The sequence below is a fragment of the Anas platyrhynchos genome, chromosome 2, assembly GCF_047663525.1.
Source record: "Anas platyrhynchos isolate ZD024472 breed Pekin duck chromosome 2, IASCAAS_PekinDuck_T2T, whole genome shotgun sequence".
In the NCBI taxonomy this organism is placed as follows: domain Eukaryota; kingdom Metazoa; phylum Chordata; class Aves; order Anseriformes; family Anatidae; genus Anas; species Anas platyrhynchos.
The window spans coordinates 155149739-155174392 of record NC_092588.1 but is presented as its reverse complement, the minus strand read 5'-3'; the positions used below and the strand labels follow the sequence as shown (position 1 = coordinate 155174392).

Sequence of the window (24654 nt, the reverse complement as noted above, 5' to 3'; positions counted from 1 at the left end):
GAACAACATGCATTTCTTGTCCTAAGCTTTGTGTTGCCAACAGAAAAGAGGGGTGACTATTGTGCCTGGAAAGCTTTTATTGATGTGAAAGAGCTCTTCACATCAATGAGTAGGGAAATGGGTGATAAAACAGTCATAGGAAAAAAAGGAAGGCTGGATGAAGTATAATGGGCTCTTCTGTTTCAGAACAAGGGAACTAAGGAGAGAAATGACTTTTTAAATTATTTTTATTAACCCCTTCTTGGGTATTGAAATATACAGCAGTCATCTGGCATTGTAGAGGTCAAATGTCTAGGGTGAAAAGGTCCCTCCAGTAGGCATGACCAAGGAGCAGTCAGCTGGTTTCGGAGGTACCCCCAGCCCACAAAAAATGATATATTGGCTGCATAGCGTGGAGTTTTGGTGCTGCTGCTTAAATGGCACAATGTTATCCTTGTTGGTCACTGCTGGTGGGGCAAACTGAAAGACATCCAGTACCTATGTGTACAGTGGTGCAAGAGCTGGCATACAAAGATTGATACTGCCGGATCATATTTTATCCCAGACTTGGGCAGAGCTCCTTCCTGTTCCGGAGGAGCTGTAGGTTACTTTCCAGTCTCTCTTCATGTGTTTATACATTTATTTGCCCATCACATTCACTTCCATAATCTGGACTATTCAGATGTTCTGATATAGATTGTATCTATGGCAGATGCAATGCATCTTGCATCTCCCACAAGCAAACCAACGAACACCGCTGCATAGGAACAAGTTCACTTTTAATTTGACAAAGTTTTTCTGCCTGCCAAGTGCAATTATTAGCTTTCTTTGGTTATTCAGTACTTCTTAAAGCAGATCTCTGTTACCTAGAGCCTAGCAAGATGTGGTTGCTTTTTATTCGTATCAAATGCATCTCACAGAGGGGTACAGCATCAGCAGAGTATCGACAGTGTCAGTAGCTATAATACTTCTGTCAATCTTGTGTTCAGTTGGATTTGCTGCTTTTATAAAGAGCAATATTTTCACCTTGAATGACTCGAATTGACATAGTCAAGATTTAAATGGATCCAGCCAAAGGAAAACTTTGAAGAAGTTAATTGTACCCAGGGAAAGTTGCAAAAGGAGCTTTGCATGAAGAGACTGTGGCTGAACTGAGAAGAGGTTAACAAATGATGGTGCAGGTTTGTGGACTGAGGAACAACAAATTATTTTCCACATCCAGATTTACTCACAGAGAATATTTTCACCACCTCTATAATTATTTTTGAGGTTTGTTGCTGTTAAATGTATGTAATACAGTAGCATTACCTGTGCTGTATATACTGTTTCTGATTTTCTAAATGGAATCAAATTGAAAGTATGGAAAGGAAAATCATTTTAGTATGACGATTTTCTAGCTCTTCTCACTTAAACAAAGAAACTGTTTTCTTCATTCTTGGAAAATATTTAGTTTAATTCAGGACTGTTGTTTTGGGTGTTAACTACTATAAAGAACAGTTCTGAAATTAAATCCAGTTCACTCTTTGTCTTTGTACTATTGGAACCATTTCCCAAGTATTTCTGCAAGAAAATACAGGGCAGCATTTAGAAAAGTGAAACATTAATCAAATTTATAAGTAACTCCTTTTTTGAAACTGTCTTTCTTTCAGTAATTTATAAAATGATGTGTTCCTCCAAAAATTCATGGAAGTCTAGTGCCCAAATCCTCCAGCTGGGTTTATGATTCCACCGTGGAAGTTGCTCCACAAATAGTGAGTAAATAGACAGGGCAGACAGGAGATGAAAAATAGAGACCGTGGCCCAAGCATAGTGATTTTGTCTTGCGTAGAGACAGCAGAAGGAAAAAAAAAAATCCTGTCAGCATCCTGGATGAGTGCCCTACTCACTGATAGGTTGTGCATCGATTGAAATGGCCACTGAGCTCACTGATGCCACTGGGCACTTACAAATACTGTCCTCCAAGAAGAACTCACAACCATCACTAAGAAGGACTCTTGAGGAAAAAAAAAAAAATGTTCTGAACTTAACTGCTCCATTAGGAAAGCAAAGTAACTTAAAGTGAACACTTGAAGATACTTTGAGGGACAGACTTCTGTGAGTTCCTTGGAGGGTTAGGACACCCTTTATACCTCTCACTTGAAAGTTCCAGAAATAGGGTTTTCTCCTCAAAGCTCTGCTTTAAGACAACCAGCACATTGGTGGTGGCCATGTTGTGTGAATGATACTGAATAAATTTTCTTTCCTGCTTTTGGGGATTAGAGATGCGTGGGACAGAGATCTGGAGGTGTTGACAAAGGTCAGTTTGCTGAAATGCAGATTTCTCAGAAAGGATTGCAATTTTGGGAACATTCACTTGGGAAGGAGATCATGGCTCCAGACAGAGAAGCAAAGAGATGTGTTCACTTGCCTCAGAACATCGTGCTGCCTCGATAGCTAGGGCATTTGTTAATTTGTGTTTTTTGCATATTTAAAACAAAAATATTCATCCCAAAACTTGATGGCACTCTTTCGCCCTCTCACATTGCAAACTATAAAAATGAGCAAAAATCTTCAGGTTCGCAGATGGCAAAATAGTTTTCTGTCTAGTTCTCTCATTGGTGCATGCTGATAATTTATTTGCCCTTCTAACCCATGTTTTCCCCCTTTCTTTGGATAGCAAGCTTCTTTCTGTCTTTGAAGGGTGAAGAATGAAGCCTTTCAATCTTAAATATGAGTAAAGGGAAAGTCCAGGCCATTGCAGGATGGGAGATGGATCCTATTAGAAGTCCTAGGCCATTGTTTGAAGTCAGTATAGCACATCTGATCTACAGTTGTGAACAGAGACTGCAACCAGGAGTCCACTGCTGGATCTCTTTTTTTTCTGTCAAAGTTTCTTTGTTGTCCTTGTATTTTGTTTCTGCATCTCTGACACTATCATATATACTTATTGTGCATTTTTCCCTTACAAGTTTTCTATTTGCTTCCTAAGGTCCTTTTGTGTCCATGGACCTCGATGTTCCTCCTTAGCAAGTTCTTGCCATTTTTTTGTTTAAAATTTCCTCACATCCTAATGTATCAAGTCAGAAAAGGCTGCTTAGGTCTAAGCTGCTCTCTAGCGTGTCCCAAAATGCAGAATTTCACTCAGTTCCTGCTACACTGAGCTCTGGTTTCCCAAAAGATGACCACCTCTCTGAGCATCTCCACCCAAACTCATCCCTTCCCTTTCCCAGACCCTTCTCATCCTGCTCCCCAGGGACCTCAGGTCCTCAAGCCTCCCCACATTCTGGGCTCCTCACCCAGGAAGGTTTTCTTGTCACCTGGCTCAGTCTGAGTGCTTATCCTTTGACCTGCTGGCTCCCCCCATCACTGGAAAACAAGGGTGTTCTCTTTTCTTCTTTGACCCCTGAGTGGTCCACTTTGATCCAGAGCTCTACTCTGCCCCCAGTTCCTTGCCCTGCCCAGTTGCCCCCTCTCATGCTGCCTGCATGAGGGGCAGAAGGAAGAGTTGCCCCTGCCTTGCTTCTCCCAGCCCTTCTCTCACTCTCCCCACTCTGGTTGTCACCCCAGATTCCTCTGCTCCGATGCCTCCTGTCTCTCAGACCATCTCCCCCATCCCAGCTGTTATTCTTTCCCCTTTCTCCAGGTCTGCGCAGGATGCACTATCCCACTTACTGGACCAAGTCCCTTCTCCCCCCCCTCTCTGTCCACACATCCCCGCTCGTCCTCCGTTCCATGCGGTGCAGACAGCAACCGCACTGCTTTCCGAAAAGCCCGAGGAGTTTTATTAGTCTGATGGCTTTTCCTTTTCTCCCTGGCTCGGATTCGCACCGAGTATTCTTGCAGAAGTGTTCTTCGCCGGAGCTAACAATAAAACTCTGCGTGTGTGCGCGAGAGAGAGGGAGAGGGAGAGGAGAGGGAGGGAGAGAAAGCAATACAACGGTCTGGCAACGTGAGGCGGCATTGGAGAGCTGCTAGACCAGGGAAGCCGGCTAAGAGACACGAGCCCCTTACTCTGGGCTCAGTGTGATCCCATTGGTTCCCGAGCTGCTGTTTTAAAGCAAAGAAGAGCCTGAAGGATTGAACTGCACAGCCAGACGCAGACTCTCAGCCAAGTTGTCAGCACTCTGGGAGGGAGAGAGGCTCACACACACGAGATCGCAGGGTGTCCGCAGCTTGATGCTCGCTTCTTTCCAAAAAGGAAGAAAGGAGAGGGAACAAAACACAGAGAAGGGGGGAAGGAGCCTGATCCAGCCCAGCAGCCCCAGGGGGAAATAATGGATGTGACCATATCTCAGTTCATCTTAGAAGAATTTGATGTCAACTGCAGCCTCCTGGATTTACAAGAGACTGTTTTAGAGAGTTTCTCTATCTCTTTCCTGGGCTTTCATGGTAGGAATCATTACCTAGCACAGGGCTCAGAGAAGCTTTTTGAGTGCTAAGATTGGGTTTGCTTTGTGATGCAAAGTGTGTCGCTTTTGTGCTTTCTCAACTGCTTCTTTTTCCCTTTCTCTCTCTGTCTCTTTTTTTTTTTTTTTTTTTTTTTCAATGCAAAAGGTCCGTACTGCAATGCCACCACTGATCAGATCGGGACCTGCTGGCCCAGAGCCTCAGCGGGGAAACTAGTAGAGAGACCCTGCCCGGAGTTCTTCAATGGGATCAAATACAACACCACGAGTAAGTACAAACTCTTTTTCTTCTCCCGCAGATCTGGTCTTGAGAAGGCACCTAGGGAGATCAAAACGATCTTTTCCTTGAAAAAAAAAAAAAAGAAAAAAAAAAAAAGTGCTTTCCTGGGAATTAACATTTCCTCCACATTCCAGCCTGTATATTCAAAATTTCTGCCTGGAATGTTGCAGATTTCTCAGAAGCACAGACTTCTGAACACGGATTCTTATTTTCCTCAGTGTGTTTAGGTAGATTGGGCAAAAATACTCTCATCGGTCTAAGGAGTGTATACTGTGCTGGCTGGTTGTCAGTGTGTTTATGTGTAGATATATATGTGCCTGAATGTATGTTTTACTGTAGCTGTGCTTGAGCTGTTTGGATTAAAGATGCTCTGGCTTGCAAAGTGTTTAGTCCTAACACTTAAGAACTGTGTTCGACTTCCCGTTTGAGGGGCTGTTTCTGCAAATAGGGACAAACTGGGCTGGAAGTTTATATCTAACAAACAGGAGGCTGAGGTCTGGAAGCTGTTTAGTAACTTCATTGGCAGTTTTCTTAGGAGGCTGGGGTGGCTGCATCATTAGTGCAAGAGAAATGGCAGAGGATATTATGATGCAGATAAAATTCAGAGCAAGGGAGTATGGGGCTCCTTAGAAATCTCTTGGAACTGATGCTCCAGTCTTAGAGGTAAACAATCACGATGACTCACTAAGAATTTATTATTCAGGCTGTCGGACCCAGGCACTCATTTCCTTTCCCTTATCTGTCAATATTGTTCGGACCTTTCATTAAGAGGTTTTCATGTATTAGTTCCAGGTATGTGTATCCCACTTGTTTGTCACTCATTTTTCCAGCTACTTAGGGTGCTTTAGACTGGGGACATTTCATTCTGTGTTTCACTCTAACTGTTGTTCAGGTGTTGGTAATCTAATTTTCTGTAGCGTTAATTTCGTGGGCTAGCAGTAAAAGCATGACCCTGTCATCCTCAACTTTATTTTTTGACTCATGGATAGTGAATTACCTCTTTCCCCAGCTCCAAGCGTCAAAGGTCAGATAACTAGACAAAAGTTCTGTGTATGTGCTATGCAACAAAACTCCCTTCCAGATTTGTTCTTAGGGACCAGCTTCTGTCATCCTCGTCTTTGAGCAAAGTACGGAAGTTACCTCAGAGAACTGCAGGATCATCCTCAAAGCCTATATTCTCTGACCTATGGTCTTTGCAATAAAATAGGTGGGAAGGGGTGAAGGATTGGGTAGTGCTGTCTTCAATTATAGCAAATAGTCCACTACCTTTCCAGTCTCAGATGAGACCAAAAAAAAAATATCTGAGAATTAAGGACAGCTTAGACGAGAGCATGTGTATCAGAATGGACCCTAAAAGAACAGCCCTAGAAATGGTATATCAAAGAAGTACGGGTATTTTTTTACCATATCCTTTTTTTGGTGGGGGATGTCACTGCCTTATTTTCATTTTTGCAAAAAGAAAGAATGAAGGGGAAAAAAAAAAAAGGAGAGAAATGCATTATGGATGATTCTTTATTTATGTCATAAATACACTGGAGAGAATTTAAATGATTTTCCTGTGCATGGAAGGAAAAAAATCTTTAATACCCCAGTGTATTTTGATGAACTCTGTTAATGCTTTCAGTAGTTCATCACTGACCTGATTTAAAGTTCTTCCCTGATTCTCTCCTTCTCAGCGATGGCTAATTCTTGTATTACAGTGCTAATAAATCTTCTTAAATTCATTATTCTTAAAACAGTGACACGTTAATTTAAATTAAAGAAATCCTGATGAAGTGGGTTTGTAGTAGTAGTAGTTGTTGTTGTTTTGTTTTGATTTGATTTCAGGGGCAATTTTTTTGTTACAGCCTGAGAAGATGGGCATGTTTTTCCTTTGAATATAAAATGTGAATATGCACATTGAGAAAATGTATGGCTGCAATATTTACTCGTAGTACATACTGGTGCCCAGATGCAGTACTGTGTGTTGCTTGCAATAGAAGACTAAACTACATTCTAGCTACTGGGTTGCAATTGATCTTATTTCTTCCATGTGGGTAGCTCTTCCAAACTGTAGCAAAGCAAAAGAACAGAAGGACTGTACCAAGATTTGAGACAACTTGTAAAATCAATAGCCTCTTGGGTACTGGTAGTACTAGGTAAATAAGGCTTGGAGAAGCGGTAGGACAGCAAGTTAAGATTTGAAGAGGTGCAATCTCTTTGGTGATCTGAAAGACTTGGCGATTAGTACATGCAGAATATGTCCAGAGTTTGGGGAGGCCAAATACCAATACATGGTCTGACTGCTTTTACTTGCATGGTTTCACCAAGTTAGCTTGTTGAATGACCAGCGGTCCATTTGTAGCAGGACTCAGTGTGCTAAAAACCTAGACTGTGCACCTTGTGCTGGTAATAAAAACAGCACAGACAGCTGATTAAAACAAGAAAGGGAAACAGAGCTTGAGAATTTCAGAGGTGAATAACACAGGTGTAAAGTCAAGGCTTGGTCAGGAGACGGATTGGAATAGGGTGAGATTTCTGCCTTGGACAGATAGTGTATCTTTGTCCTTTTTTTTTTTTTTTTTTTCATTTCGTTGGAGTAAAGAGAGAGATGATTGTGTATTACATTGTACTGAGTTGTTTTTTGAGAGGCAATTCAGAGAAGTTTAGAAAAAGCAATGTGTAATGCCGCTTTTCTACTAAGGGTTTATCCGGTTCTGGTCTGTAATTCAGCTGATGGTGATACTGTAAGGAATCCTGTATTTGAGAGCTGTTGCCTGTGAGGAACTGTAACATATTTTTAGTGTTGCTTTCTATGGTCGTTAGTATACTTCTCATGCTAATGAAGATATAGTGAATTTTTTTTTAGAAATGAAGACCTCAAGGATTCAAAGTTTGTACCAGTGTTGTAAAAGTAGCTCATCATTTGGAGGGCATGAACCCAGCAGAGTTCATCACAGACAAAACCTTTTGCATTGTAGACACCAGAAAATCTGGTCTTGTAAGTGCCTAAACTTATGAAAATCTTATACCAGCCTCAATCGAGCTCAACACACTGCTCCAGAACAAACCAGCCTCCCTCACTTCTGGTCTTCAAGGGGCGATTTCTCTTCCTTGCCATAGTTTCTGTGCATGTAGTGTATGGAATTCAAGGCAAAGCAGCAGGTCTCAACAACACAGATCAACTCATCAAAGGCTTTGCATGGACCTCCCCCTTGCTTGGTATCTGTTTTAGCAATTATTACGCTTTGACCATCCAGTTCAGAAACCCCGAGTCTTCAGATGTGGAATGTTGTCAAACCCTGCAACATGCCAGTAGAATTTAAGCAAAGGGTACTTGAGTTAAAAATAAATAAATAAATAAATAAGAAAGAACTGATGCATTTAAAAAAAAAAATCCTGCTTGCAATTATAAAATAAACTATTTGCATAAAATATTTCCATTTTAACTGCAGAAAAAAAATTCCTGCGGTGTTGTGCTTCTGTGTCTGTGTTTCTGTGTGTCCCTTGGGAACTACAGAGTGACTCAGATAAGTTTCAGCTGGATTGGTAAAACAAAGTCTGTCAGTCTGTGCGTATTTTTCATCTCTGACACTTTGTTATTTTGTGTCGGTTTGTTTTTTTTCTCCCCTCTTTTTTTGAGAAACAAAGTCATACTGACAAATCAAGATCTGGTTACTGTGCTGTATGACTTGTGAATGCAGGCAAAATGCTCTTTGACCATGGAACTGAAAATGATGCCATCCATTTACAACTTTGCTTTTGGCAGCAAAGCTCTTGTATTAAACTCAAAGGAAAAACAAAGCAACGAGGGAAAAAAAAAAAAAAAAAAAAAAAGGAAAAAATGTATGTGTTGGTGCAGTGTGTGGCTGTGCTCTTGTCTCTGTTCAGGATCTATATTTAGCTAAAGATGACAGTATCATTGCTGCCCTCTAGATGTGTTTATGCTTTGACAGTGTGAAGCTTTTATTTGTGTTTTAGAAAACAGATTAATTCACTTATTAGGGTATCCTCAAGCTTGATTAATTCAGCAGATGGGCAGTAATGAGACTCTTCACTGCTTGCAAAAAAAGGGTGGTTGTACTTAGAGCGTTACAGGCTTAAGTATATCTACTTTAGTTCTTCCTTTTCATTGCGAATTGCCCTTTGCAATGGGGAATTCCAGATGTTCATTCAATAGACAATAAGTGCTGATTCCCATAGCCTTGGCTGCCTGGTTGGGGTTTGTCTACAACAGCCTATGCAGGGCAGGGGTATTCGGTGGTGAGACACGTCCACAAGGGCTGGTCGGCTTGGTTTGCGATGGTTGCAGGCAGGAGGTGGAAGCTCTGGAAGGCTTCTGGGTTGAAGATGAAGATACAGATCTCTGTGTTTACAGGCAGGTATACACAGCTAAGTAGCTAAGCTCTGATACAAGTTAGTGGAGCGCTGTTCACTCCAGGGGATGAAGCCTGGAGAGTTATTCAGCTTAATGTAATTGGGCAGATCAACTCAGTAGTCCATGCAGAATATCTCTTGCCATTTGATACGTCCAGAAGCATCTTGCCTGGTGCCTATCTCCTGTTTCACAGGGTCCAGGGCTTTTGTAGGTTTCTGTTTCATCTTCCAGGCCACATAGGCATTGCAGGTACTCTAAGAAAAACGATATGATGCCTGCATATGGGCAGCTGAATTCATCCCTGGGTGTTTGTTGAGCTGAACTGAACCCACACCTGAGGACTGACATTAGGAGGTCAGCCTGCTTTTGTGATCAAAGTGGACAAAAGGTCTCTATAGCTCTGGATCTCTCTGCAAGTCCATATCTCTTTTGGTACAGGAAAGCTCTTTGACTGAGATAGCCACTTCAGATAAGTGTTTTGGGTATTGCACAAAGCGTCCTTGTTTTCTCCAGGGACTACAGTGCAGAAAATAGGCACATAAGCACCGCCAACCTCGCATCGATGGGGATTTGGTCCCTCCTTGACTACTCCTTGTTCCAAGGGTATGTACACCACCTTTTCCTTGCTAGCCCTACAACCAGATGCCTTGTTGACAATGGTTTGGAGAGGGCTGGTGACTTAGCAACTGGGCTGTTGTTCAGGTGGACAGACGTGGGAGAGAGCGAGCCATTGACACAAGTATCACAGCTGCATCTATTGACATGGCTTACTCCATGCTGAAAGAAAAACTCCTGCAGCTCTTTGTTGTCTCATCTTGAACAGAGGCTTATAATATTTTGTGTGATGAGGGAAGGGTGAAGAAGTGAATTAATAGCTCTTTTTTTTTTTTTTTTTTCATGCCCCCTCTTCTGAGAGGGGCTAAAGAGATTATTTAATTTTAAAACAGCAAAAGAGCTAATTTTCATAGGTTAAACACCCATTCTTTTAACAAGATCTAACCTCTGCTGTTTTTCATTACTATTAATTACTGTTCAGACTTCTTCTGGAGCAGTGGTTTTAACCTGCATATAAAACATGAGCCTTGCTTGGAAATCATCGGTTTTAGAGTCTTGTTCATACTATATGGGTAGAGACCTGTCCCGGTAATTACAGAAATGTGCATTTTTATAAGTGGGTGGCCTAGAGGCTCTATTAACATTTTCACTTATGTTTTATCTTGTGTCTTTTACTGCCTGAGTACTTCTAATGATTGCATATGCATGGCTTACTTTTTTTCTGAGAGATTATTCTGGTTTGATTTCTAAAGGGTGCAGTTTTGAAAGCCAAGACCTTTTGTAAAAGATGAGGACCATTTATGCTATGGTGGCCTTTCATCTTCACTGGAGAAAAAGAAAATAAAATGTCCATTGGCACCGCCTTGTCAGCATGAGTGGTGATTCCTCGAGGTACAGCTGGATGCAGTGAGGAGTTGCAGCTGAGGTATGGGCTGGGGGAAAGGACAAGGCAAGAGGAGAAGCATCCGAGTCTGAGAGCCAGCAGATGCTGAGCAGTGCTGGTGTGCTGCCATTTGGATTGAAGGGCTCTTTATATATTTAAAACACATTGCTGAGACGCGTCTCAAAGGTCAAATACAAAACGTTCTCTTTTTTGCTAAGCAATGTATGCGTATATTCAGCCTTAGAAAAGTACTACTAAGCCCTAAAACTGCTCCTACCCTTTTCCCTTTTCTCTAACCTTGTTAGATGTCTGGAAGGCTTTTATCCCACTGGACTGTTTAATGACTAGAGGAAACTTGGGGTAAGAAAAGTTGTTTTGGAGCTGATTTCAGTTACGGACTCACTACAAAAAGTTAGTAAAAAATGAGTCTGCCATTTTGCAGAAGTCATGTTTTAGCCATCCTGGGGTGACCAACACTGTACTTGCCAATTAGGGAGTCAAGTGAACATGAAAGTTAAAGGAAGGAGATGGATGAGAAACGGAAAAAACACAGCAGAGGAAAAAGAAGGCCGGAATTGGAATTCAGGGGGAGGGAAATAAATATATTTTTAAGCTCGTAAAATTTCTCTCTGAGGAGACCAAATCTGCAGTTGATTAGTTCAGCTTGACTCCAATAGAGCTGTATCCAGATTAAGATTTCAACCATCTCTGTTCATTTTCTCTTGCTAGTTTAGGTTGAGCTTGTCCACAAATAAAGCAGTGGGAAGCTCTTGATTTCAGTGCATGCACAGATGGGAGAGGCTGTACATTTTTTCCTTAACTTTTTTTTTTTTTTCTTCCCATTGTGAAGCTTAATTTGTGGTAAAAGATCACTCTGATTTTGCAGCTTGGAAGTAGAGTGTTGAAAACAAAAGGAGAAATTAAAATAACTCATCTTTCCTGCTGCCATCATCCTGTGAAATGTGTGATTTCTTCATTGAGCACAGAAGTTAATTGCATGTAGTAAAATAAGAAGATTGTTAATGTTGCTTCATCCATGTTGAGGACCCTTTTCTTCAGCTAATTAAACAGTGGGTAGAATTTTTGTTCTTCTCCAGTGAGTTACGAGAGGTGGCTTTGCTACGATCCTGTTTTGCCCGGTTGGGTTTCTCGTAAGTTTAGGCTTGATCTTTGAGGCAGACTTGACACATTCCCCAGGGTCAGGAATTGCTGTCACCATTCTGCACCAGGCAGGTCTAATCCTCTGCCAGGGTCGGTCAGAGGCCTGGTCCCCTGCCTTGTCCTTCAGGGTGCTGATACTGAACCTGGGGACATCATCCAGGGCTGCACAGAACAGTGACTTGTCACAGTGAGAAAGCACCCATGGACCTGTGAGAGGGCTCTGAGCCTCGTGGCCTTCAGGAGGGTCAGCAAACAGGCCCTGAGCATCTTTTTTGGAGGTTTCTGTGACCCTCTTGCTGCCCCACACACCTCTCCGCTGCATTCTTGAGAGAGCTGTTTTCTAAACTGGCAGCAGCTACCAGCTGGCAGACAGATGGATTGAGGTTCGGTCTCTTCCCACAAGACAGGAATCAGACAATACTTGCACAATCGTGTGCTTCTGGGGCCAGGAGAGGAGTGGAAGAGGGAACAGTTCATGAGCACGTTGGAAAGGGGAAGAATCAGATGTGTTACAACGGGAGACAAAGCAGGGATTTCTCATCTCACAATATAAAAATGGCCCACATGGCTAGATCTAGCATGGGGCCTCTCATGGATGTGGGATTTCCTTCGTTATTCTCCCTCATGACCAATTTTCATCCAGCCAAGCTGTGGAAGGGTGAGGTCTTGAACACTTGCAGGGGAAGGACCGACCAGGCTGTTCCCTCCAGTCACTGAGCCCTTGAGACTCTCTGTGACTCCCTGGGCTTTGGCTTCTGTGTTTATAGCCACAAAACCTCAGGGAGTGTCACTGAGGGAATTCCGCTGAAGGGATGGTCACCCGTAATTCTTCCTCTCAGCCACAGGGTGTCACTTAAAGTGCAGGTAAAGTAAGTGTCCACAAGCATCTGCACTGAGTCACTTGGGGGGTGGAAGTGATGGATGGGGGTGAAAAAAAACTGGTGTGGTTGGTGGGCCTGGGCCTGGTCCTGCTGTAATTCCTGGCAGTGCTGCCTCTGCAGCTCCACATCCTGCTGGGTGGTAAAAGAGATGGACTGAAGTGAAGTGGGGACAAGGACACAGTGGAGGAAGAGGTAGAGGATGCTCTGGAAGGAACCCTGCTGTCCTGCCTTTGTGGAGCGCTTGCTAGGCAGCAGGATGCTGGCTGAAGGAACGTGGCTGGTGGTGGTTTCACCAGAGCTGCTCTGAAAGGATGAAGGAAGGGAAGCACTAAGCTATGTTCCCGAATAGGTGTGTATTGTTTTAGAAGATGTGGAGCTATGCAAAGCTTAATGTAGCCATTCAGTTGTGGAGCACCTCCATGAAAAGCAGACAATGAGAACCTACATTTGGATGACAGAGGAATTCTTCCTTGTAGACACCATGTTCATTCATAACTGTACTGCTTCCTGTTGCAGTACAATCAGCTGGGTATTTCCTGCCAGAGTCCCCCTGCAGGGACTGTTAGATTCCCCCTGCAGACCCTCAGGTGCTTGGCAGATGCTCTAGGTTCTCCCTCCTCACAAAAATAACAGATATAGCAAATGTGGGACAATGCCTTCCTCAGCTGTGACTGCTCGGCTTGCCTGTTGCTGATGGGAGGGGTGTTCTGCAGCTCAGTGAGCACACTGACTGGATTTAAGGTGTTTCTATTTCATAGAATCATAGAATCACAGAATGGTTTGGGTTGGATGGGACCTCAAAGCCCATCCAGTTCCAATGTCCCTACCATGGGCAGGGCCCCCTCCCAGCAGCCCAGGCTGCCCCCAGCCCCATCCAGCCTGGCCTTGGGCACTGCCAGGGATGGGGCAGCCACAGCTCCTCTGGACAACCTCTACCAGGGCTCACCTTTCCTTCTGTGTTCCTCAGTGGCATGGAAGTGTCTTTGATGTTCCTGTAATGGTGAGTCTTTATGACTTCTATGGTTTGTAAGGACAGTACTTCAAGTTGTGTCCTCATCCCAGTAAAGTTCACGGACTGCAAATGCCATGCAAGACTCCGCTTACAGTCTGCTATCCCATGAAAGGGAAACTCTTACTCAGTTTTGGACTGCAACATAGCTTATGACTTGATATCCAGCTTATAACAGCCATTCCTTAGTAGCTTTCAAAGGCAACAAGGACTATGGTATCCCATTAAATTGGAGGGGAATGGATTTTTGTAGATATTTTCCTTTTTCAGTGCAGTTTAAATCCTATCAGACATCACTCATGGAGTTTGTAATCAGTAGCTCTTGGGACAAATTCCTAAAATCAATAAAACTCAGATTGCTTTATGCTGACAAAGGTCTGCAGTGCTTGGAATACCAAAGGGCCAGACACTGCTCCATTTCAGATTTGTGAAATCAGAAGCAATCTATTGAAGTGAATGATAAAAACAGAAACTGGTACAATGTTTCAAAAAAGAAAATATCCCTCCAAATCTCATGAAGCATTTTCCTTGGGAAAAAAAATGGAAGGAGGAATAACCATACCCAATGTGCCTGCATTGTCCAAAGCCCCTGGTGGCTGGAAAGCACTGAACACACAGTGACACGAGGCTGCATGCAGTGCTTTATCCTCCTGAGTCAGCTGGGGAGCAAAGAGAGATTTGGAAGATTAAAAAGTGCTATGAAAACGAGAAAGTCAAACTAGGAAATGACTTTGCTAGTGCACTGTTAACTAAACTTAACTAAGCTTAGATGTGAACTCTTAGTGATTCTTTTTCTCACTGCTGGGAGTATTAATTTAATTATCGCTGAATTATGCCACTAATACCTGAAGCATCAGCACTTGTGTATCTTAAAGTACATGATGAGCAGTCATTCCTTGCAGAATCTTCAGGCTTTCCACTTCAATTGCCACTTTTCAACTAGATCAGCTAAGGCAGAGTTTGGAAGTGAAGATTATTCTCAAGGATCCTGGTTTCTGCACTGATCTTAGTACACTTGACAGACCACATGCTTTGAGCTCTGTTTGGAAACCGGTGAGGTCAGCAGGTATTTAATTGCTGGAAATGGATTTCTAGGTATCATAAACTGCCAGGTTTTACATAGTCATGCCCTTGTCCTCTGAGCAGTATGGGAGCCAGGTAACACTGCCACCAGCTCACTACACTCTGTAGTGTTAATGTCTTTCATTGTTCCTTATCAATACTTTGCACTAAAGCCAGAATGCCATAGATCCATATTTGGTTCATTTTGGCCATCTAGTTTGATCTGAATTTCCCACTTCACATAAACTTCACGTGTAAATGCACCCACCTGCCCCACTAGCATGCCAAAAATTCATACTTCACAAATGTTGGCCTCATGTCAGGCCTCTCTAAAAATGCACATTTCCACCTGTCAGCTTGCGGCACTGCACCAAAGTTGATTGTGACTAAGGAAGCCTTCTTTGCAGCACTAAAATAAGAAGGGTTGTGGGTTTGTTTTGTTTTGTCTTGTTTTGTTTCTTTGAGAAGTGAGGGAACAAAGATCTTCTGGATCCGCATTCTACTTCAAATAAAGCCTCCTCAAAATGGACAGGAGTGGATGCAAATGTAGGTACAATGGTGCACTGCATTACCCAGCCCAACCCAGAGGTGAGAGGCTGCAGCACTCTGAATGCTGATATTTGCTGCAGATTCCTATTTTTTCTTGGGAAGGTCTAAAATATCACCACCAACATTTTTTTTCGTGTATTTGAGTCATCCCTATCTACCTACAAAACCATTCTCATCCTGGCTTTGTCTTTTTCATCCTAATCTCTCCATAACCCCTTCCTCTCTCAGTTCTCCTGTAAAATAAATTCTGGCAGCAATAGTAATAGCAGTTTTATGCTCACACAAGAGCCATTTTATACTTTATTTTATTCCTCCAGTGAATGCTAAGGGAATAGAAGGATCTGTGAGCCACGCTGGAGAGGCGAGTCTGTGAGCACAGGCATCATAGTAGTTTGTTTCAGTTTATAAGGCCATGTAAGTATGTAAAATGTTCTCTTGTAACTGGAAACATGATAAATAATTGTTTAATATTTCAGCAAATGGACGTAAAGTATTTACTAGAGATCCTCATTTTACTGATTCTTTGCTAGATTTCAGCTGCAATCCGTGACTGAGTTGCTGTGATTACATCAGCACACTACGGACGAGCACAAGTAGAACATTGCTTTTCAATTACAGGGCCTCGAGAGAATTTGTGGTGCTATTTTCTCATCACTTCTTCAACTACTTAGGTAACCTGAATGCCTCCTGCTTGTCTTCAATGCATTACCTCTCCTAGGTGCTCTATCAAAACCTCATTCCTGGTTCCCCATTCCTTGCAGTAACTGGACCAGGTACTGAAGGTTAATGGAGCAGACACATGAATGAGCCACTGATGCTCTGGGACCATATGGAAATCAACCATGTGTGAACTCAGCTTCTGATATACTTCAGCTACAATTCCCTTTCTTAAATCTAAGGGAAAGAAATTCATTCAATTTTGGTAAGTCAGACATGTGACCAAGTCCTTGGGTTCTGGAGTAGTTTTGAAAACTCTACTGTGATTTGACCAGCATCTTCTAGAAGTGAACTGTTTTTAGTGATTTTGAGTATACAGCTAAGAAAGTCCTGGCTTTGCTTGGTGAAAATAAGCATGGCGTGACAACATGATGTACTGCAGGCTCTCTACTTCTCCTTCTAATCATGTATGGTTTTGTGCAATCCTACAGATTTCCAATGGATCCTTCAGTATTCTCTATCATCCACCTCTTGTTCATCTTAGACAGCTGTGGCATGGCACTTAGTGGTGGTGTTTCTTTAGTTTCTAAGACACTTGAGATGTAAGCAGAATATGCAGAATTTTTATCCCACGATATGTAACAGAGAGGGGGCTCAATCTAGGAATCTAGGTATCCTACATATTAATCTATGCAATTGTTCTGCACCACTTTACTTGCTTTAGTTCATCCTTTGCTTGATTTCTGGGGAATTAAGTGAATCGCACAGGGCACTGACCTTTGTCTAGTTGCCATGTTACCTTAATGAAAATCAGCTGGAAAAGGCAGGGCTAATTGCTTAGATTGAATCCTGAAATGTTGATGACTCACTGATGGCTCATTCAGGATAGCAGACACTCAAGGTAGAAGGACTGGATAAAAATAGCTTTCTTGAGATTAAGTTAAACAGTTTAAATGCTGAAAGTTTCAAATGTTTAGGTCTTAAGTGTTGCATAACACTTGCTGGAAACTTGAACTCTGACTTTGGTATTCACGTCCTCTTCCATCTTGAGGTAAGAGCAATAAACCTGCTGTCCAACTGTTAGCAGAAAGCAGCAGTGACTTGGTTCCAGGTGTCCCTGTGACAAGCCTGGAGCTTGCATCCAAGCAGCGATGTAAATGTCTGGCGCAGGAGTCCTTGACACATCTGGAAGGTGACACCTTCTGAGGCCATCTGGGAACACACAGGCTATTCTTCAGATTTTAAAGGTTTCTCTTCTTGCTGCGACTGACTGGTTTCCAGGGCTAATTTATTCCTCTTCCGCTAAGGGGAAGGAATTACAGAAGGTTGCAGGAAAAGTGGAAGTATCAATAAAAAAAAGGATAGCACCAAAAAGACTGGCCAGTGGAAGAGCAGAGCATCCACCAAGTGGACTGGGAATAAAAAGGGAGATGAAAGTGAGCAAAGACGGAGGCCTTGTGCCTGGAAAAAAAAAAAAAAAAAAGAGTTAAGAGTCACTGTGGGAATGGGTGAGGGTGGAGTTTCTGCAGAAGACTTTAGTGCTTTAGTGAAAGAGTTTAAGTGATTTTAGATGCAGAAATGACAGATTGTGCAGAAGTAAGCAGCAGCAATGAGCTCCTAGACAAGTGTTGTGGGGTCGGAAGGAAAGACGGCCTCAACTTCGGATGAGGAGTGGCTCTGAAATTGGTGCTGTCAAAGAATGCAGTGTGTGAACCCAGGTGGAGGGAAGGGGCAAACACTAGGACACACTCAGAAGGCATTTGTGGGGAACCACTGGAGTGCCATGTGCGCCAGCTGTGAGACAAAAAACAAAATCTCAGCTGCCACCCCCCAAAGGACAACAGGTGAGAGAGGGGACTTGGTGATTAAACACTGGAGATAAAGAATAAATGGGATACATGCTGTACTGCATCCAAGGCAGGCAGAATGAAATAGCAGGCACAGTTACCAACAGAGAAGGGGGGGAAGAGAGAGAGAGCAGGGAGAAAATACCAGAGACAAAATAGCTACCTTGCAAATGAGGAGATGTATGCCTTGATTTCTAGCATTTTTGGCTTAAGTGCTTCCTCTGGTTCCATGCTTCTGTGAAAGAGTTGTTCATTCACTGTTCTGATTTCAATGCCTCAAAAGTACAGCTTTTACTGAATGCAAAGACCTGCCATGGCTTGCTTTGGTCTGCCCAGGACATCACTGGCACGTGGGGTTGTTCTGGTATGTGGCCGAAGTCAATAGACAGCATTTGTCATTGTGCCTGTTTGAAAGGGATGGTAGTAGGATTATTTCACCTGCAACTGTCAGACCAGACAGAAAATGAGACCTGCTTCACACCCTGCAATTGACCTCAGGCAAGCTGCTTCAGCCTCCTGTCCTTTTGTCTTGCCCTTTGTAAAGAAACTCCAGTAAATCAGGAACTCTGAAGCCTTACAACTCTTTAAAGACCTCTGTCGTGCCTTTTTGGTTTACAGTGCAAGAAGTTCTCTGATAATGTATCACCTCTATTCATCAGTGCCATTAATTTCTCTGGGGCTGAGAAGGACAGTTTTCAGGACAGAATCTGTGTTTTACAGTCCTTTATAAGAGCTTTACTACTAAGGTTTTTGGACATACAAATACTAAGTAGGCTGTCAGATTTCAGTATCTCAATATCATTGTCTCCAGGGCTCTCTGTTAGCAGTAATGTCTTTTATTCTCAACAAGAAAATGTGAAGTGAACAGAAAGCATCCCTTTGTGTGATTATCTGGGAAAACTGATTTTTTTCTGATTAACATCTTCAGAGTTGCAGAAGTATCTACAAGCTTGGATATTTAATCTGTGTGATCATTACAGTTGCCAATATATTCCTGTGTTTGACCATCTACTTTTACAGTTAATCTATAGCCCTTTATTTTCATGCCTTATTATCTTGGTGCAGATCTGCTGGTCTCTAGCACCTGCAATTTTTCTGTGCACCAAAGGAAATGCTTAGTTATCAAAATCACATTTCTTCAGCTATTTGGTGCTCTACTCTGCAATGCAGAGTTGTTTCCTAGGCTACATTTGCTACTATAATACATATTCTGTTGTCAGATATCCTATCCGGTGGGTTTTGCCTCATTCCTTGATCTAGTGAAGATAAATTATTGAACTGTCTTGCTTTATCAGTGGAGAATGTCTTCACTTTCCACGAACTGAGCTCAGTTTTGCAAATGATTTTTTTTCTGCAAATCCATTTCAGATACATCACTCAACGTTGTAGCACAAATGAAGAAGAGGAATTCAAGCTCTCAGGTGGTGATTTAGAAAAGGCAGTACATTAAAAGAAAGCACCTTTTGATCAGGCTCTGCTTGCCTTTTTGTGCTAAAACCAAAGTACGGGTATGTTGATTCTCTGAAGGCTTGTTGCCTGTTTGATACACCAGCCCCATTAGCTTTTCACTGTGCACTGCGAGGTTTGGATCTGTCACTAGGGCAGACATTGTTCATACCAAAGCTGACAAACCTGTCTCTGTCTGTCCATCCCAAAGTCCAGTTCACAGGCACTCATCAGTTTACAATCCAGCTTCTGGTTTGCTGCAGTTATAGCAAGTGTTTGCTTTTAATTAGGGGCTTTTGGGTGCCTCTCATTAATGGTCATCTCAGCAGTACGTGCTCTGGGACAAGACAAACAGCTAGCACTGGTCAGTTTTACAATTGCAATCCTTATTCACGAATGGCTATTATTAGCTCTCCAACTGTTCAACCATCACATCTATTTATATTGCCAGCAGTGACTGAGAAGAGCTAATTACAGAGATTATGCAATTTGGTCGTATATTATACGTATAATTTTGTAATGAAGGGGTAGTGCTATTTAGAAGCTGTTCTCATAAGCCTCCCTTTGACTACAAAGGTCTGGCAGGAAGCTTTGCAAGAGAAACTTTACATAAAATGGTTATTTAAGAGTCAGATCATTGACAGGGAGAAAGATCTTGAGACATTACTATGTTCTTTTGGAAGCAAGTGCTAATATATTAAAAATCTTCTTTATGGATAAGTAGCTTCTAGCTCCAGTACTGGTAGTGCCCTGAATGCTTAAATGGATCTTATGAATATATGTAAATGTAATTGATCCTTTGCAGTTTTTAAGAACTGATTTCTTTTTCCTTTTTTTTTTTTTTTTTTTTTCCTTCAAGATCAAGCAGGCAAGAGATTTTGTTGTTGTTGTTGTGCCCTTGTGGTTTTTGTCATGCTGTTCTTTGCAGTACTTTTTTCCCCATTTGTTTCTTCCTGTATGGGTAAGATTATTGATGATTGTTGGTAGTAAAAGTTACCTTTGTTCTGCTTGCACCTCCCTAGTGCCTAGGGATCAGATCTTAGGTGGGCTCAAGACAAACTGTTGAAAATATGTTCTTCCCCTGGCAGCTATTTGGAGGCTCTTTAAAAAGGTCTTAGCAGGAAAGAGAAAAGGATATGGATTATGGAATAAATGTGGAAAAATCCATTCTATCTTTTTTTTTTTTTTTTTTTTTTTTTAATTCTTAAAGGTTGGAAATACAATTATGGGGACTGCAGGAGGGTTCAGGACAGAGCACAGCATGTTGTCTGAGGGAAGGGCTTGCAGGGCTCTGAGCAATGCGCTGGGGCATTTGAACAGTATTTGCAGATTGGAGTTTCTGTGCACTCTATGCAAGCTGATTTAATTCTCAGTGGTATATCCTACCTTGAACATGGAAGATTGATTATTTCTCCAAAGAACCGTGCAAGGGGGTAGGTCTACTTTGTAACTCAGAGGTGTCAATTAAGTTGTTGACTTCTAGAGGTGCACCTAGGTTAGCTTGACTCAGTACCACGAGCATCACAGCCGTAACAGCACCACCTCCAGTTTCTGATGCTCAGGCCCAGCAAGGACTGAAAGGCAGGGATGTCAACACCTGGATATGCTACTGCGGCCTCGCTACCCAGTTCAGCTTGGTTGCATTCCCATTGCTTCACTGTAAATGTTCCCTATAGTGGTGATTCTCACGTGTTGTGGTAACATGGAGGCAAGTAGTGACCTGGGCATGAATTTTAAGTGAGTTATGAGTGTTTAAAATTCAACACCTTATCTATTGGTAAATGCATTACCTGGTTTTCAGCCTTGGAAAACAATCAGGATTTGGTGTGCTGGCATTTTTATCCCTTAGCAGCTTAGTGAAGTCATATGGAGAAATTCTCTTTGCATGCAGCACGTATCCTTTCCCAAAATAGACACCAGACTAAATTGGCTTGTTATATTTGCCTTAAATTCTAGGTTGGTTGTCTTACTTCAAAGGATTTCAAAACTGATCTTTCTTTCATTGAAACAAATTCACTGATCTGTAGTAATTATCTTCATTCACTGCAAAGATTTTTACTCTTTCCTGGAGTTTCTAAAATCATGTCCTATTTAGCACAGTCCTTGAAACTCCACAAAGCTGTAAAAGCTGAATGTATTTCTACCTTCTCTAACTTAGCTCCAAAGGTGAGGCTTTCAGTTTTCAGACAGTCTGCTGCTACCAGCTGATCGTCTAGGGATGATGCCGTGACATTTCCAGGCTTTCCTTCGCCAACTTCTCTCCATTCAACTGATCTTAGGAACTTGAGTTTCCATTCGTTCAGCAGCATTTGTGAATCCACTTCCCCCACACCTATTGCAGGGCAAATTGTCTCTATATTTATACTGATGTTAAACAGAATATTGGAAAAGGGCAGCTGATGAAGCTCTTTCTGTTCAGTATTTTTCTCCCCTGTAACCAAGTAGGACTGTCCTAAAGGTATGCTGAACGTAGGCACTAGCACTGACATGTAACTGCATGAACTGCTTACTTCTGTTGATCTTGAAGTTTGATTTGGTCACACAACAGTCTTCTGAAAGCTGCAACAGTGTCAGTCCTATTATATGGCCCACAAAATCTTTCTGCAAATGTGTTATGTGTAACTCAGCGTTTAAGTTCTGAGATTGGTTATTTTGACTGATCCCGAGCAACAGTATTTCAGGAAGGGAAATGTGTAAGTGGACAGTAAGTAGTAAAAAGAGAGATGGTAGAAGGATTTAAAGGAGGCTTGGTAAACTGACTGCTCTCGTGTAATCAAATAGTATTCTCCGCAGTTGGAAGTATCCTGTGAATAGTTTTCATAAATGATTTTCAATACTAAAGTAACAGAGGCACTTGAAGTAATTGCTATATGCACACTGCATTTTAAATCTATTTAAACAGAGATAATGAGCTACACTCCTCTCTTAGACTGAACTAAATCCCAAGTAATTCTCTGAAGCTGAATGTTTCTTCCTATCGTATTCTGGCTGTACAATCATGTAACAGCTAATTATAGTGATTAACTGAATTTCACAGATGATGACCTGAAGAAACTGTTACATGATGTATATTGCATTTCTTTCATGTTTCAACGATAATGAGAGCAAATCGTAGTTAACATTGTACTCTCATTAGAAAGTCTGCTAACCTTCTTCTACTGATTTGATCCAAAGATAAATTCTTGTACACTGGGAGGGAAAAGGCATTTTATCCTAAACACTTCATGTGTAATTACCAAAAGAATCTTTCATCTATATAAAGATTTAAATTCTATTTTAAGAGGAGCAGAGTTAAAGAGTAGTGCATCACATGATCTTGTTGTACATGATATAGTTAAGATCAGATACCTGAGAAGAACAAAATTCTTGGAACAATTTCCTGTAAAAAATCTTCAATGGGAACTACTCCAGGACATTATAACTGTGTAAGTGACAGTCAAGTTGTCTTTTATTCACTAATGTTTCATTTGAGAAACGATATGCAGCAAAACTCTCCTTGGAAATTACAGCAAGTGAAATGAGGGTTTAATCACGAACCCCAGTGAGTTTTTGTGTGGGTGTCAGCAGCACTTCTGTAGGAGTCAGCATGGTTCTGCAGGTTGGTTCCACGCTGTGGATTTGGTGAAGGCTCTCCTGGAACATGTTCTTTGCTATGTTGAGCTATGTTCTTTGTTAGCTGTGATCTGTGACCACTTTTTTTAGTTATGCTGCTTGCAATCTGCTCATGGTCTGGCTTGGATCCTGCACCTCAGCCCCAGTTTCTTCCTGTACTGTTTCTTCAGAAGTTTAGCTCTCAAAAATTTGGGAAAGGTGCTGGTTTCAACATCTAATTAGAACTTAGCACTGTGGATCTCCATACTACATTTTATTACTTTAAAACAAGTAAACAACAAAGCAAAAAACAAAACCAACACATTGTTTCATGTCTTTATTTCTTTCCTTCCAACTTGTCTAGAGGTAAGATGTTACCCACAAAGGGCGCTATATGCCTTCAGGGGTGGTGAATGTACTAATGAGGAAAAACCTGCACGTATTTGGCAATCTGCATTACTCTGTGAAAGGGAGATGATGGAGGAGTTGGAGATAGACTGGGTCTCCCTATTGTAATGTTTTAAAATAAAATTCCTAGAGTAAAAATGGAAACAAACAATGTTAGAGCTTAATAGAACGGCACTTACTTAGTCTCTTGAGGCGCTGGGCCAAAATGAATATTTCCAGTGGAAACTATAAAAGTGACTGCTTATTTTTCTTACAGGAGAGGCTTCAGGGTTTGGATGCTTATTTGTGCAGAGCTTTTATGTTGCACTACAGATTTTTTCCTGGTCACGTTCAGTTCAAACTAGGTCCAAACTGCTACAGATATAATATTGTTGGAAAGTATGCTATAGCTTTTTTGTGAACATGATGGTTGCATTGCTATACAGCATAGTTCACTGCTCTGTAAAGATAATCAAATGTCCATCCAAATTTAAAAAGTACAAATTTAATTTAATTCACCTACTAAAGAAAAAGAATTCTAATATCACCTTTTCTACATTTGATATATATGCCAGTAAATCATTGTTAGTTGGCAGATGAAGTCAAGTTGCATTGCTTTGAAAAGCATTATAAATTAAAGACACCTTTCCATTCACTTTGTGCTGTTCAAAGTCCAATGCAGTTTGCCTGCCATTCACACATTTCAGCTTTTCTCTTCTACAGTGCAATTGTTCATGGCAAACTTGGGCTTTAAGACTTTGTGGTTCAGTACATGCAGAATATTAATTAAGCAGTCCTTATTTGAATACCCAATGGTTAAATAGTACACACTCAATCTTCTCTCCGGGGACAATTCCGTGGTTGAATTGGAAATGGTACTGGGAATAAATCTTGCCCCTGTATAAGAAATTTAATTTATGAGTACTCACTGATAATTTTCTTTTCTTTTTTATCAAGTAAAGTACTAAGTGTCTAAATGGGAGAATCTGGTCTAAATGAAAGTGAATGGCAAACACTAAACACTTCTCTAGGTGAATGAGCACTTTCAGACATATAATTTTTTATTCTTGCCCTCTTTGAAAGGAAATGGCAAACCTTCATAAAGACACCTTTTCTTCTATTTCTCTTTGTATGTTCTAAAAATTGTCTTCCTGCATTATCACTGTAAACAACCAGTCTTAGTGCCTATCTCCCATGTCAACGTGACAGGAAATTTGCAGTTGTTTAAAGAGCAAGCAAATTCAGCTACTGAGTGATAGGAACTTTCCACAACATTCTGCTGTATGGTCCCTTCGTACAGTTATATGTATTACACTTTTAATCTGTTGTGGAATCATGTTTCACCAACTCTTTTATCCTCTGTGAAACACCTAGGGCATTTTCTCTCCCTCTAAGTTCTTGGCTGATGTTCTTGCTGGATGCATCATTTGCTTAAGGGTGCTGCTGTGTGAGAAGCCTCCTTTGCTGCTCTTCTCACCTCCTTCTTTCCTTTCCCCAGTACTTCATTCATGCTTGTAATGTCATTTGGGAACCATACAATGATGAGTCTTGGCAGACTAACCTGAATTAAAGGGAAAAAAATAATTTTTACATGTGTATATATATATATATATATACATACACAT

At 41.6% G+C, this 24654-nt stretch overlaps 1 protein-coding gene across 6 annotated transcripts in view; it reads left to right on the top strand.

Annotated features, from left to right (window-relative positions):
- Window positions 1-24654, top strand: part of CRHR2 (corticotropin releasing hormone receptor 2) — a 156314-nt gene that overhangs the window by 43875 nt on the left and 87785 nt on the right. The window contains exons 1-2 of one of the 6 annotated variants that reach the window (XM_005012455.6): window positions 3866-4347; window positions 4513-4632. The exons of 1 other annotated variant lie outside the window; for it this stretch is intronic. In XM_005012455.6, the coding sequence (XP_005012512.1) occupies window positions 4233-4347; window positions 4513-4632 (235 nt within the window). In that variant the 5' untranslated portion in view covers window positions 3866-4232. Of the gene's footprint in view, window positions 1-3865; window positions 4348-4512; window positions 4633-16656; window positions 16810-24654 lie in introns of those variants that run through there. 4 more of the 6 variants (XM_027450347.3, XM_072033875.1, XM_021267468.4 and 1 more) reach the window with 4 other exon arrangements.